This window comes from Pelophylax lessonae (assembly GCF_965119305.1).
Source record: "Pelophylax lessonae genome assembly, chromosome: 1".
Taxonomy (NCBI): Eukaryota; Metazoa; Chordata; class Amphibia; order Anura; family Ranidae; genus Pelophylax; species Pelophylax lessonae.
The window spans coordinates 93066980-93082516 of record NC_138768.1 but is presented as its reverse complement, the minus strand read 5'-3'; the positions used below and the strand labels follow the sequence as shown (position 1 = coordinate 93082516).

The 15537-nt window shown below is 38.6% G+C and overlaps 1 protein-coding gene across 2 annotated transcripts in view; it reads right to left on the bottom strand.

The window, feature by feature from the left end:
* Window positions 1–15537, bottom strand: part of PARP8 (poly(ADP-ribose) polymerase family member 8) — a 427949-nt gene that overhangs the window by 4470 nt on the left and 407942 nt on the right. The window contains exons 23-26 of one of the 2 annotated variants that reach the window (XM_082252530.1): window positions 13813–13889; window positions 12390–12459; window positions 10699–10783; window positions 6211–6290 (exon numbers count right to left, since the gene is read on the bottom strand). In XM_082252530.1, coding sequence (XP_082108656.1) covers window positions 6211–6290; window positions 10699–10783; window positions 12390–12459; window positions 13813–13889 — 312 coding nt within the window. Of the gene's footprint in view, window positions 1–5295; window positions 6291–10698; window positions 10784–12389; window positions 12460–13812; window positions 13890–15537 lie in introns of those variants that run through there. The other variant, XM_082252529.1, reaches the window with a different exon arrangement.

Genomic DNA, 15537 nt, shown 5'->3' with positions numbered 1-15537 from the left:
ACACACGGTGGGGTTGGTAATAAGGGGGGTGCGTCAGCTGCAGGAGAGGAGCAAGAGCCACATAAAATAGCCTGGCAGGCCTTGTTTTGACATGTGTGGTCTAGTAGGACTTTTGTGATGTATATAGTTACTAATGTATAGTGTACAATGCAAAGAACCTTTAGACTAGCCATCTTCAACCAGGGTTCTGTGGAAAAGAGAAATGGACAGAGGGCGCACCAGCCTAGCGCATTATCTTTAAAACAATTTATTGTAATAGACATGTATGCACACGGGCAATAAGCAATGAGGGACCACCAGGGGTCTCCACTGGGCCTCCACCCTGGTGGTCCCTCATTGCTTATTGCCCGTGTTTCATAATCGTTTTGTGAGTATAATGTGCATATTTTACAATAAATTGTTTTAAAGATAATGCGCTAGACTGGTGCGCCCTCTGTCCATTTCTCTTTTCCAGTACCTGCTTTGGGTTACCATGACCCGTTGAGAGTGGCAGCACAGCCTGAATTTACTACAATTTGACCTGAATCGCATTTTCAGGATACCAGCCGCAAGGCCACCCCCTCAAGCGCAGGAGTCATTTGCTCTTTGTACATTTTAGGGTTCTGTGGAACCCTAGGGTTCATTCTGAGGTTGCTCAGGGTTCCTTGAGCTGTGGCTGCTTGACTTCTAATCTGATGGTGCCTTCATAGTTCACAGGCCAATGCTATTTGACAGGGCGAGTGGCATGACACTAGGAAAGGGTGGAATTCTGACTACTACTGTAAGGGGCACATTCTTCCCACTGACCATCAATAAAAGGGGCATTTTTTTCCACATACTCCTGATAATTTGATTTGGTTTAAGCAAGGCCTAAAATTATATTTGGGGTTCCTTTGGTGTAGAAAAGTTGAGAAGGGCTGTTCTGGACCAAACAAGACATTTATAGCATTAAATCAGACAAATCTATGGCATTTAGATACCATTCTTTGGTGTTTTGTTTTATTTAAGGTTGGAATGCATATCAATAATCATCATTATTATTATTATGCAGGATTTATATGTCACTAACAGTTTGCGCAGCACTTTACAAAATGAAGGCAGACATTACAGTTACAATACAACAATACAATTTGGTACAAGAGAAATCAGAGAGACCTGCTCTTCAGATTGGAGTAGGGAGTTCTAAAGGATGGGAGAAGCCTTAGAGGCGAACATGGAAGAAGGTCACAAGGGAGCTAGCGAGCAGGAGATCTTGGGAGGACTGAACAGAATGGCTTGGTTGATATTTTGAGACCAGGTTAGAGATGTAGCTGGAGGAAGAGTTGTGGATGGCTTTATAAATTGTTGTTAGTACTCATTAGGTGAGCAGAAGCCAGTGGAGGGATTGGCAGAGAGCGGTGGGAGACACTGAGCGGTTGGTAAGGTGGATGAGTCTGGCAGCAGCATTCATGGTGGACTGAAGGGGGGATAGCCTATGAAAAGGTAATCCAATGAGGAGGGAGATGCAGTAGCCAAGGCAAGAGATGACCAGGGAGTGAATTAGAAGCTTTGTTGTGTCATTGGTTAAAAAGGGGCGTATTCTGGAGTTACGGAGGTTGAGGCAGCATGATTTGGACAGGGTTTGAATGTGAGCCTAAAAGCACAGTTCAGAGTCAAGGGTTACCCCTAGCACCCTGGTATGTGGGGACAGACTGATAGTTGTGTCATTGATTTTGACAGAGAAGTCAGGGGAAGGAGCATGTGGGAGAGGAAATATTATGAGCATGGCTTTGAATAGATTGAGTTTGAGGAAGTAGTGTGACATCCAGTTAGATATGTCTGTTAGTAAATCGTATGTTTTATTTTTTTTTTCATTGAGTATCTGGATGAAAGTGTTTTGTACAAAGAGAATACTTAAATCTTACGAAGAAGATTTGGTAGAATTGAATTACATAGAATTGTTACATTAGAATGGAATATTCACTGTGAAGTAGTGATTGTATGCAAGTTACTACATTGTATTAGGTGGTTTGTCATAGGAGAGAAAAGGCAGGTTCATCAGCAGATTTATTTAGAACGGAATGTATGTACAGGTCTCATTCCTTCACAGAACATAGTAATAAGGGGGTGAATAAGCATGTGATGAAAAGAAAAGACATATACAGTAGATGCCTGCTGTTCTAAAGCTGGTCATACATAGCTTGAATTATGAATACATAGCTTGAATTATGAATACATAGCTTAAATGATGTCTGCTTTCTGTCAACACCACCTAAAATGGAAGAAGTTGGGCAGAAAAAAGTTGGCCGAACAATGACAGCAGCTCCTGCATAAGCAGTCATTCTTCAGGTATTCTGACAGCTGTGGATGTTAGATGTCAGAATACAATAGCTGGCAGTGGAAGGTTTGTCCATCCACGCTGTTTAGTATGAACTGATGGATTTCTCTTGTTTAGCCAATGTGGAAGGCTTTAATAGGCACTGCACCAACTGGAGGCTTTTGGCTTTATTTTGTCCCACTTGACCATAACCTGTTGGGTTAGACTTTCTTATTGGCAGTTTGAAAATACATGTAAATGTGTAGCTAGTAGTAGTCACAATCAGTTGGATTTATTCTTCAATACTGAAGACATTGTACAGCCTACCCAAGCTGTTATTTTAGTTCTAATGAAGCTACTGCAAAATGTCTTTAACATTACAGAACAAGTCCAGTTGAATGAGAAAAACTACTACTAGTGACTACTCCATTACCTGGATAAAAGAGAACCTTCACAAACAGGTTAAAGTGTAATTAGTTAGATTAAATAAGTGTCATGTTTCCCTTTCTATGTTAAAGGTTACAGAAAATATTATTTTATGCAAATATGCTTTGCTCGACATACTGAAGATAACAAGGCTACCACATTTGATAAAATGCTTGTCTGAATGCTAGATATACAGTTTAATAAATCACTCTAGTCTTCTAATATAAAGGTGAGCTAAGACCAAAAAACAGAAATATAAACTTTTACTGGGGGTCCACACCTTCTATGGGTCTGGTGTAGAATGGACAACCATAGCTTACTAGACTCAAGATCAGTACATTAGTTGGCCATTGCGTTTTTAGAAATACAACCAGTCTGGTGACCAAGAAGAGTTATTCCAGAAAAAAAGGAATTACACTAAAAAAAGGTTATTTTTCTTTTTAGCTGAGATGAGTTTATTATGAGGTGTTATCACCAACGGCAACAAGGAAACTGATTTAATTCAACTCCTGGAAAATGACTTTCCAATGCAGTATTTGTCATGTGTTGATCCAAAAATATGTTTTACTAATGAATGCAAACTGATCATAAGATATTATAGTACTGACTCTATTCCCTCGAAACTAAGTTATCTAGAAAAGAAAATGTTAATGAGTTAATCAACTGACTAGCCTATGAAAATCTAATATATAGCTGATAGGAGGTGTTGATAGGCAACCTGTTGATTCTTTACATGGACGAATTCTGATCTAAATAAAATAAATGTTTCTTTATTTCATAACGGCAGAGCTGCTTAGATCTCTAAATATAGCACATGAGCAATTTTATCAAAGTTTAAAAAGTGAGGATTACTTATGTAAAGTTAGGAGATCTCCCAAAGCACACAAACTAAAAAAAAAAAAAAAAGCGCTTTTCACTGTTGATTTTAATATTACATTTGACTTGTATCAGTCTTTAATCCTTCTTTAAAACAATTATTGAATGTTTATTGAACCTTCATCTAGTTTTCAGTCCATTTTTAGCCCATTGGCCATGCAACAAAAGTAGAAAAGACTGAAGGAAAATAGGTTTAAAAAAGTAAATGGACCCTTCATCTGCTTCTCCAATGACTAATGATTATAAAGATAGTAATAAAAAAAGATGGAAACAAGCAGGAAAAGCAGAAAAAAGAAATTAAAGGAATGAAACAACTTTATAATTCCAAGAATGTTTTCGATGCTTTCTTTGATAGTTTAATTTTACATGTGAATGTGCTTACCTGTTGTGTTTTTTAAAATGTTTGACAAACTTTTCTGGGGTACAAGGATTAAAAACGCACATTTCAACTGCAATGTAAATGCTTTCAAAGGGAATATATAGGCTTTTAATTGATATTTTAAATACACCGTAAATGCACCTGTTTAATGTAAACCATAATATCTATGCGTGTTATTTTTTTACTTGTTTCTTTGTATACTTTGAAACTATATGTGTATACGAAGCAAGCATAATTGCTTATTACAGAGGCAGGTGCTGCTTCCTGCTTCGCAGTGGAAATCAACAGTTGTGCTGTCTCACTACTTCTTACGATGCAGGTTTGAGTTACTAGAGTCTTCACTTAGTACATAAGGTGAAGATATATTCATATATATGAATACCTAAACATTTGCTAGGGAATGTAGTGGTTGCACATGATTGTATGCTTGAAGTAAACACAGTTTTATATTATGCTTCCTTTTGTTCATATTGCAAAGTGAACATTCTCAATCTCTACTGCTTTAGTAAATCCATCCAAAAGTGTGGAAAAGTTTACTAAAGAATAAAGTATGTTCATTTTAAAAAAGTCTTCCCCCCCTCCTTCCATGCTCTGTGGTTCCTTCCACCAGCCCCTTCTTCAGTACAGGGCACAGCAAGTGACATAGGGGCCAATGGAAAGAACCACAGCTCACAGTGGGGGACTAGGAATCCAACACACCAAAGACTAAAGCCTCGTACACAATCAGATTATCGGACAAATTTTCTTTAGTTTTTGTTGCATGCTAGTCTCATATGGAAAGTGAAGAGGTTACTTTCATACGAAAATTCTCATACAACAGATTTCAGCTTCAGAAGTGATATCATGTGTTGTTTTGTATGTATTCTTTAGTTTCCGAGCATGCCTAGTCTTGCTGCTCTTATGATTTTTTTCGGACGAAAACTGTACTAATTAAATGAAAATCAGACGTTGTGTTCATGTACAATAAAAATTTTCCAGCCTGCGCATCCAGTTTTTGTCATCTGCAAATCGGCAGAACGTTCGTCGGACGAAATTTTACTTCCAATTTTCTTATCGTGTGTACAGGCCTTTAGGGTCCAACAAACCCATAAGTGTCAGATGCTAAAGACTGATCAGCTAGCTTAGCTCTTCAAGAGAGTGAAGATGGACAGCTTGAACAGCAGGACAAGTAAGTATTAATTATTTTCTTTACAGGGTGCAGCTAGCTTAGCTCTTCAAGAGAGAAAGAACATGGGCAGCTCGGGTTGCAGGAATGGTAAATATTAATAATTTCCTTTAAAGGATGCATTATTTAACGTTTTTTAATATAGTTACAGAGTGGCTCTTAAAAGGGAGGCATAATGATTGCAAACTGAGTGCTTGCTCCCTCTAGTGGCTCATCTACAATTTACTATATTTTCAAGATAATAAAATAAAAAATGGAAGAACAAACTAGTCAAAAGTTGAAAATCAAATAAAAAATGTGCTTAAGTTAAACACTGCAATAACTCAAAATATGTGCTCACTGAAAATACACTATATGTTCCCTTTAAAATGAGTCTCCACAGACATTTCTTGTTCACTTCTCTTGCAACTGACAAGCATGGAAAGGCATAAATGAAGAAACAGAAATGTAAGCGCAAAGGAAGTTTAGATGCCAGTACATTGGCGCCAAAATTATGACGCCAGTACAGAGTAGCCGAAAAACATCAATAGAAGAGATCTGTCATATCGTTTATTATATAATACTTTCTGTAACCAAATAAAAGTTTTGCAAATTCTATCTACAGTACTTATGGTGAACATTTGAACCTGACTTCCAGAGAAGCACTTCACATATTACAATAATAATATTATATTCCAATTAAGTTCAGCATAAAATCAATAAACATTTCGGTTTGTTTATTGCAAGGAAAACCCTTAGCTATTCTTAGTAGAAATTAGAACCGTTTGACATAAAGAACTAAGAAAACTTATTATCACAAATCCAGTTACTGCCTCTGATTTATGTTAGACTCTCTTGTAGAAACCACAGTATATTATATAATTTCATATGAAATGATTCTGTTGTACCAGTAAATAAGCCTCGTACCGGTCAAATGTTTAAAATAGGAAACAAAAGGATAATTTTAAATTTGTACATCCGTGTGTAATAACAATAAAGAGTAATAATAAATAGAATACTAATATACATCAGTACAAAGACCAGCTTTGATACTGATGAAGCCCCCACATTCAATGAATGATGAATTTTATCCAGTAGCTGTTTGGTTACCGATGACTCGAAGAATCTCTTTATAGCTACTTGGCTCTTGTGTGTTGATGCTTGTATCTCCTACTTGACCATCTTCGTAGCTTCACAAAAAAATAAAAATACTAGTAAAGGCTAATAAATAATACATTTATAAATAATAATAACAATAATATTAATAATATAAATAATAATAAATAATACATGGGGCAGCACAGTGGCTAAGTGGTTAGCACTTCCACCTAGCAGTACTGGGGTCATTGGTTTAAATCCCAACCACAGCACTACCTGCCTAGAGTGTGCATGTTCTCCCCCCGTGTCTGCATGGGCTTCCTCCCATGCTCCAAAGACATTCTGGTAGGTTAATTGGCTCCTTTCTATAGTGTATGTGAGTTTGGGACCTTAGATTGTAAGCTCCTTGAGGACAGGGACTAATGTGAATATACAATAACTATACAAACATTTTTGGGCACTATATAAGTACCTTTAATAAATAAATAATTTAAATAAAAATGTTAATAAATAAATTACTTCAAAGCTAAAAGTGAAAAACCAACAGGGGCCTCCCAAAACCCTTCTGATCATTATTAGATCCTAAATGATAGCATTATTTACATTCAGTGGCCTCTATATTCGGTCAGCGTTCTCCTACAGGGATCTGGGCTATTGGGACTTTAGACAAGCAGCTCTAACTTGAAAACCTAATGCTTTTATTGTCAAGACTTCCATTGAACACTATGTATTATTTCATTCAACAAGACACCGACAGTGAAGGCACATTGGTGTGTATCACTATGGTGGTTAGCACTATGTCTGGAAGTTCTAGGGACCTGGGCTCCAGCAGACCTACCATCGTCTTGGTATTTGAATGTTTTCCCTTTGTGGAATTTGTGGGATTCATTTTTGTGGAATTCATCCAAGGTTTACCCTCATAATGTGCTTCTTCCTACAGATAGCCATAGAGTGTGGGCATATACTTTAATGATTGCACTAGGCATATTAAAAGGTAAGCAACTGTGTACTATATGAGATTCATGAAAGCATGGAGCATTGTGTAATATAGTGTACTGAATGGAGCACCACTGAGTATATAACATACAGCACAATTTCGATTGGAGCAGTGTAGAGTATATAATATACAGCACAGTTTATAGAGTGGTAATGTGTAGATTGTAGATTGTACAGCACAGTGTAGAAAGTAGAGCAGAGTGAAATCTATAGTATTCAGTACAGTATGCATAGAGGTGTAAAAAATGTACTGCATAGTGTACAGATTAAAGTAGTGTAGAGTACAGTGTAGAGCATAGTGCACAGTGTGTGATATATGATGTATAGCATGGTGTACATACAGTGCCTTGAAAAAGTATTTAAACCCCTTGAAATTTTCCACATTTTGTCATGTTACAACCAAAAACGTAAATGTGAATGTATTTTATTGGGCTTTTATGTGATAGACCAACACAACGTGGCACATAATTGTGAAGTGAAAGGAAAATGATAAATGGTTTTCACATTTTTTTACAAAGAAATATCTGAAAAATGTGGCGTGCACTTGTATTCAATCCCCCTATACTCTGACACCCCTAACTAAATTCTAGTGGAACCAATGGCCTTCAGAATTCACCTAATTGGTAAATAGAGTCCACCTGTGTGTAATTTAACCACTTTAGCCCCAGCCCTATTTCGGACACTTTTTGTTCACAAGTTAAAACCAGTATTTTTTCCTAGAAAACTACTTAGAACCCCCAAACATTATATATATTTTTTTAGCAAAGACTCTGGAGAATAAAATGTCGGTCATTGCAAAATTTTTTGTCACGCGGTATTTGCGCAGCGGGCTTTAAAACGCCATTTTTTTGGAAAAAATTTGAAAAATCACATTTCACTGCATTTAAAAAATACTAAACAGTAAAGTTAGCCCATTTTTTTTGTATATTGTGAAAGATGATGTCACGCCGAGTAAATAGATACCAAACATGTTACGGTTTAAAATTGCGCCCCCCCGTGGGATGGCGACAAACTACGGTCAATAGAGATCTCAATCTGCGACGCTTTAAATTTATTTAACGGTTACCAGTTTAGAGTTAGTGTGTAGCTCTTTTTTTTTAATTATTGCCCACGCTCTGGCGATCGCGGCGATACCTCACATGTGTGGTTTGAACAGCGATTTCATTTGCGGCTCGACTTGCGTATACGTTTTTTTTTGTGCGCGAGCTAATGGTGACGGGGACGGCTAAATTTTTTTTTTTTTTTTTTCCTATTTATTTTTTCTTTTTTTTAAACTTTATTACAGGTTTTTAAAAAAAAAAAAAAATCTGATCACTTTTATTGCTGTCACAAGCAATGTAAACATCCCTGGTGACAGCAATATGTCGTGACAGGTACACTTTATGGAGGGATCGAGGGTCTAAAAGACCCTAGACCCCTCCACTACACTTCCCTGTATGCAAAACGCCGAAAACGGCATTTTTGCATACAGCCGTTTTTCAAATCTGCCGCCTTTTGCAGCACAGTAACCCGGAAGTGACGTCATGGACGCCGCCTCCGGGTTACGTCATCGGAGACCCGATCGATGCCGTTTCCGGCATTCATCGGGACTCCATCCAGCCGGCGGACGTGCCGGCTGGGTGCTCGGGGCTCCCGGTGGGACGGTAGCCCCGAGCAAAGCCGCAGAAGGCGGCGGGAGGGGGGGGACGTCCCCTCCCGCCCCCCGGGTAACGATCGAGCGGCTCCCGAGCCGCATCGATCGTTACCGACGGAAAGCCGACCGTCGGCTTCAAACAACGGTACCGGGATGATGCCTCTAGCTAGAGGCATCATCCCGGTATAACCCCGCAAAGTCTGCTGACGTAGAGGTTACGTGACTGGTAGTAAAGTGGTTAATCTCAGTATAAATACAACTGTTCTGTGAAGCCCTCAGAGGTTTGTTAGAAAAGCTTAGTGAACAAACAGCATCATGAAGGCCAATGAACACACCAGACAGGTGAGGGACAAAGTTGAGGAGAAGTTTAAAGCAGAGTTAGGTTATAAAAAAATATCCCAAGCTTTGACCATCTCATGAAGCACTGTTCAATCCCTTGTCTGAAAATGGGAGTATGGCATAACTGCAAACCTACCAAGACATGGCTGTCCACCTAAACTGACAGACCGGGCATGGAGAGCATTATTCAGAGAAGCAGCCAAGAGGCCCATGGTAAGTCTGGAGGAGCTGCAGAGATCCACAGTTCAGGTGGGATAATCTGTCCACAGGACAACTTTTAGTTGTTCACTCCACAAATCTGGCCTTTATGGAAGAGTGGCAAGAAGAAAGCCATCTTTGAAAGAAAGCCATAGGAAGTCCCGTTTGCAGTTTGTGAGAAGCTATGTGGGGGACACAGCAAAGATGTGGAAGAAGGTGCTCTGGTCATATGAGGTCAAAATTTAACTTTTTGGCCTAAAAGAAAAACGCTATGTGTGGCGGAAAACTAACAGTGTACATCACCCTGAACACACCATCCCCACTGTGAAACATGGTGGTGGCAGCATCATATTGTGGGGATGCTTTTCTTCAGCAGGGACAGGGAAGCTGGTCAGAGTTGATGGGAAGATGGATGGAGCCAAATACAGGGCAATCTAAGAAGAAAACCTGTTTGAAAAAGACTTGAGACTGGAGCAGAGGTTCACCTTCCAGCAGGACAACAACCCTAAACATACACCCAGAGCTACAATGGAATGGTTTTGATCAAATCATATTCATGTGTTAGAATGGCCCATTCAAAGTCCAGACCTAAATCCAATTGAAAATCTGTGGCAAGACTTGAAAACTGCTGTTCATAGACACTCTCCATCCAATGTGACAGAGCTTGAGCTATTTTGCAAAGAAGAATGGACAATAATGTCACTCTCCAGATGTGTAAAGCTGGTAGAGACATCCCCAAAAAGACTTGCAGCTGTAATTGCAGCGAAAGGTGGTTCTACAAAGTATTGACAATGTATTGGCTGAATACAAATGCATGCCACACTTTTACCATATTTGTAAAAAATGTTGAAAACCATTTATCATCTTCCTTCCACTTCACAATTATTTGCCACTTTGTTTTGGTCTATCACATAAAACCCCAATAAAATACATTTATGTTTTTGGTTGTAACATGACAAAATATGGAAAATTTCAAGGGGTGTGAATACTTTTTCGAGGCACTGCAGTGGAGCTGAGTGGAGTATATGATGTACAACACAGTATACAGAAGGTAGACATGTGGAAAATAGACTGTACAACACAGTGTACAAAGTGAAGCAACATGGAATATATAATGTTCAGCACAGTATGCAGAGATGAGCAATGTGGAGTATAAAATGTACAGTAAAGTGTAAAGTGGTGCAGAATACAGTGTAGGGCATAGTGCCAAAGGTGGAACTGTATGGACTATATAAAGTACAGCACAGTGTACAAAGTAAAGTATTGTAAAATGTATAGTGCACTGTTTACAGAGTTTAGTGGTGTAGGATATATTGTGTGCAGTAAATACTTACACAAAAAAGAACCGTGTACAGACATGATCGGTAGTGGGAACAACCCAGATCTCCCCATGTTTGTGCAATTCTGGTGAAGTGATCACTGCAAATACACAATGAACAGAAATGGTAATAATATTAGAAACAATAAGAGAACAGAGGGATTTACTGGATATTTCCAAAGTCACAGAATGACACATTGATTGCAGTAATAGTCATGATCTACAGTAAAGCAACACTGCGGACACCAAGAGTGACACTGCAATGATCCACATTCTCTGCCGTATTCCATTAACTAGAACAATGCCAAGGCAGAACAGATAGGGAATCTTTGTCAATGGAAATTTTTTGAAAGAGCACATGTTTGGTAAAGCGACCAATGCCGTGATCCTGCTTCTCCCTACAGCACCACAGTAGCCCTAAAATTGATGCCACCTTCTGTGGCTTGTTATTGGTTTTTCACTGTCAAGGCAGATTCACTAACCAATTGGGAATGTGCTGGAATGCAAATTTGAAAAACAGTCTTTAGGCCAGGATTACATATATATATATATATAGATATATAGATATACACAGTGTATATATACAGTATATATATATATATATATATATATATATATATATATATATATATATTAGTCAGAAATTAGACTGACATAGCAAGTTGCTGAGCTGAGCCAAAGCTTTTGGAGAAGGAAATTCTTCTATCCACTTAGTTTGTATGGATGGAGAAATCTGTTCTTTTTTTCTCCTTTAGCCTGCTGGCCAGCTTTATAAAAAATAAATCAAGGAAACCAATCTATTCCACACAGCCTGAATGAATGCCCAGACAGAGAAGAAGATACTGGTGGTAAACCTGACATCCACAACAGGCCCTAAGATTGGCTTGCTCATGATTTTTTTTATTGCCATCCCGGGAACCATGATAGCCTCTAAATCTTGATGTTCAATGTGCAAAAAAGAGCTGAAGATCTCAACAACCTCCTGTACCCCTCCTCAGTCTAACCTGTAGAGAATTGCAGATTACAAGGGGCCTGCACAAGATCAAGCTTTGGAGCTGGAAGTCAATATTTGTCTGCTGAGTGTCATGAGTATGAGGGCTTCCTAACTCATAGAAAGCCATCTATTACAAGCCAGGTTATTGATAGGCTTTGACTCAAAAGGCAATTATTGACTTCCAGCTTTAAAGTCTGATCTTCTGCAGGCCTCTTGTAGTGTGTGATTCTCTATAGGTTTGTGAATGATGAGAAGGGATGAAGGAACACAAACAAACACCAACACAGGTTGAACTGGATGGACTTTTGTCTTTATTCAACCTTACCATCTATGTAACTATGTAAGGAGGTTGTTAAGTTCAAGGATTTTGAAGATGACCTGGATGGCAGTAAAAAAAGGCATGTGCAAGCAGTCCTTAGGGCCTGGTGTTCACCACCTGATAAATGACTGCTTTTCTTCTCTGTCTGGTCCTTCATTTTCAGGTGGTGCAAAATGGATAGGTTTCCTTGATTTCTTATTTCTAAATTGTAATACAACATATCATATCCACGATCGGGTGAATGAGACAACCTTTGCCTTTGTCCTGAGTTTGAGGACTTCCTATCTCCATAGGAAGCCATCTTTTACAAGCCAGGGTATTAATGAGACTTGCATGCTACAGTTTATCAATGAATATACCCACCAACAAACACAATATTATTTTACAAATTTACCTTCACATAAGGCTATACATTTCAAGTTACGGCTTTGCAAAAATTGGGATTGTTGTCCTTTTTTCTGTGACTAGGAAACAGAGCAGGAAAATAAAACATAATTACCATGACAATAAGCATAGACCCACTTTTTCTTGAGTAAAACAAAAGTAACAATATGAACAATATTGTAACAGAAACTAAAACTGATCAGTACATATTACAATTGCATAAATAATCCCGTATTTTCCTACTATGTTTATTTCCTATGAAATAATCCCATATGGCACATGTGTCAAATACAAGGCCCATGGGCCGAATCCGGCCCTCCAGGTCATTTCATGTGGCCCTCGCACCTCTCCTGCAGCTGCAGGAGAGTTCCAGCCCTCCTTTTGTCCTCCTCTAGACCCTGCACTTTCTGCTTCCCTGCAACGCCCCAGCTTCTTCCCAGCAGCAGCACAAGGTAAGGGGGGTGTACTGTGATGTAAGGGAGGATGGGGAACTCTTGACTTCTGATGGTGGGGGGCTTTTGACGTCTAGATGTCCAGAGCACCCCACCTCCTCTTACATCAGTCTTACAGATTCAACCGGCCCTTTGAGGGCAATCATAATGATGATGCGGTCTGAGAAGAAACTGAGTTTGACACCCCTGCCATATGGGATTATTTGTTACAGTTTATAGAATGCTTGATACATTCACACTGAACATTTTTTATAAATAGGACTGTATGTCTGGGGAAAAATAGAAATAAAATAGACAGAAACATACTTAGTACATCCCTGCTATACATGCACATTTCTCTAAGTTTCGTGTCTTCCAAAGCCCTGCTAGTGCAGAAAGATATTTGTCAATCCTGCCAGAAATCCAGCGAACACTAACTTCCAGTAGTTAGATGAAAACACTACCTTTGCTACACTAAGATCACAAGCAGTGTTGTCAGGCCTGCCTTGGTCCTCCCCTGCTGGACCAGGAAACACCCCGCCTTCTTGTATAATAGAGAAGGGGAGGTGTTCTGTAGCCCAGCAGGGGGAAACAAGACAGAGCTTTAAAAAGTTATTGGGATTTCATTGGTGCAGAAACAATATTGTAAGCCCTCTACAGGAGATTAGGTGTCCATTAGAATTCTGGCAGGATATACAGGTATTTTTCTACAAAACATGGGGGAATGTGCAGGTACTGCAGTAATTTACTGAATGTGATTTTTATTTCTTTTGCCCAGATATACACTTAAAAACATGTATCTGCCATGTTAGTGGCTAAACTGTTTCCACTGAAGGGGTACTAAAGTATACATACAGAAAGTTAAAGAATGGCTGCATCCAGCAGAAGTGACATTGGACTTTAGAATACAATGATAATATCATATCATACTCACTTTACCCCACTCTACTCCGAACAATTCAGTACCCCTTTAGGCACTGGGCCATGTTAGTTAGATGATACCTGTGTTGTACTACTGCTTTTACTGCCTGATGGTGGGTCGTCCTTGGCTGACACTTTCTGCTGCTTCTTGTTCATCCCTGTTCAGAAAAAGTACATTTATATGCAAATTGAAGAATATATAAAATACCAAAAATTTATCCAATTATGTATCCATTAAAAAAAAAAAAAAATCAATAAACACTATATTTAGGCCTCATGTACACTGGACATTTTTAACATAGCTGTTAAAGGCATTTTTCCTACCACTAAATGGCCCTGCATGTTAACCTATGTAATCATACACACATAGTTTAGAGGCAGGGGAGTTCAGAGGTAGATAAAGAAACCCACAAGTATGAACCTGAATCTGTATTGATATTACCCCCCCTCCCCGCACAGCAGTAAATAGACCAAGACTGGGAGGGCCAACATCGTGTGTCAATAAGGTTTCTACTGATTTCCGCAGGGATGACAGTCTAACACACCACAGGGATGACCTCCTCAGTGTACTGCTGCTCCTTCATTGCCCTGCCAATGGTTAGGGTAGGTCCTGGATAAAACTGTACTGACCACCTGCAGTGTAAATTTTAGGAAGGTTTAGGACCATGCGGGCGTTTCTGCATCATGAAACCTAAAAAGAACTACAAATCCATCGGCAGCTCCCACAGATCACATTTATGTATTTTCACTTGTATGTTTGGAGTCCGGCTTTTAAGGCCAATACAGAGCGAATTGATGCTCTTATTCATTGTAAGTGCAATTTTAAAATAAAGGATGAGTTTTTAATTCAGTTTTACACTATGGGGATGCCTCTTGTGCTTTTTATCCTTGCATATGATTTTGGATTATTTGGACTAATGTGTCTGGAATGAGTTTTTGGTCATATTCCTTTAACCCTGGAAAGCTGGAATTAAAGGAGGACTGTGCTGATCCTGAATACAGAAGGAGGTTGTTGATTTAAACAAGTGTGTTTTAACCTATCTTTCTTAGATGGTCATATTTTGATGGCAAGCATCTTGTCTCACTGCCTGTGGGTTAAAGTATTTACATCTGGTTGCTGTGGATCACCAATTATAACAAGGAAGTGCACAGAAGATTTGATCACATGGATATCTGGTCATGTGGATATCTGGTATCCTTTTTTACATGGACTTTTCTATGCACAATTTGACTGTTTTTGCTTAATAGTTGACTTGCTGTATATATATATATCATTTTTTTTTTTTTTTTTTTTTTAGGGTCTGGATTCTTTCCTAAATGTACATTATATAGCTGGGTACTAACTTTTATAGGTAAAGTTGATCCAGGGAATCACTGATTGCCTCTTGGGGGATCAGGAAGAAATGTTTTTCCCCTGCTGGAGCAAATTGGATCATGCTTTGCTGGGGTTTTTTGCCTTCCTCTGGATCAACTGTGGGTATAGGATTGTGTATATGGAATTGTATTGTTTTTTTGGGGTTTTTTTATTGCTTGAAACTAGATGGACTTGTGTCTTTTTTCTACCCGAATAACTATGTAACTATGTATCTACTGTATATATGAATAGGTGTTATATTTAAGTTTCTAAATGTTTGTGTATTATATTTATTATTTATATTGGTTAAAGCGCCACACTTTTTATACTATAACGTTTATGCTTTATTAAATCTTTTTTGCATATTTTTGGCTTTCATGATGTCTTTGTGTGGTTAGAATAGCTATATCTCCATTTCTTCCTGATGAAGCAGACTTTGCTGTCTGAGAAAA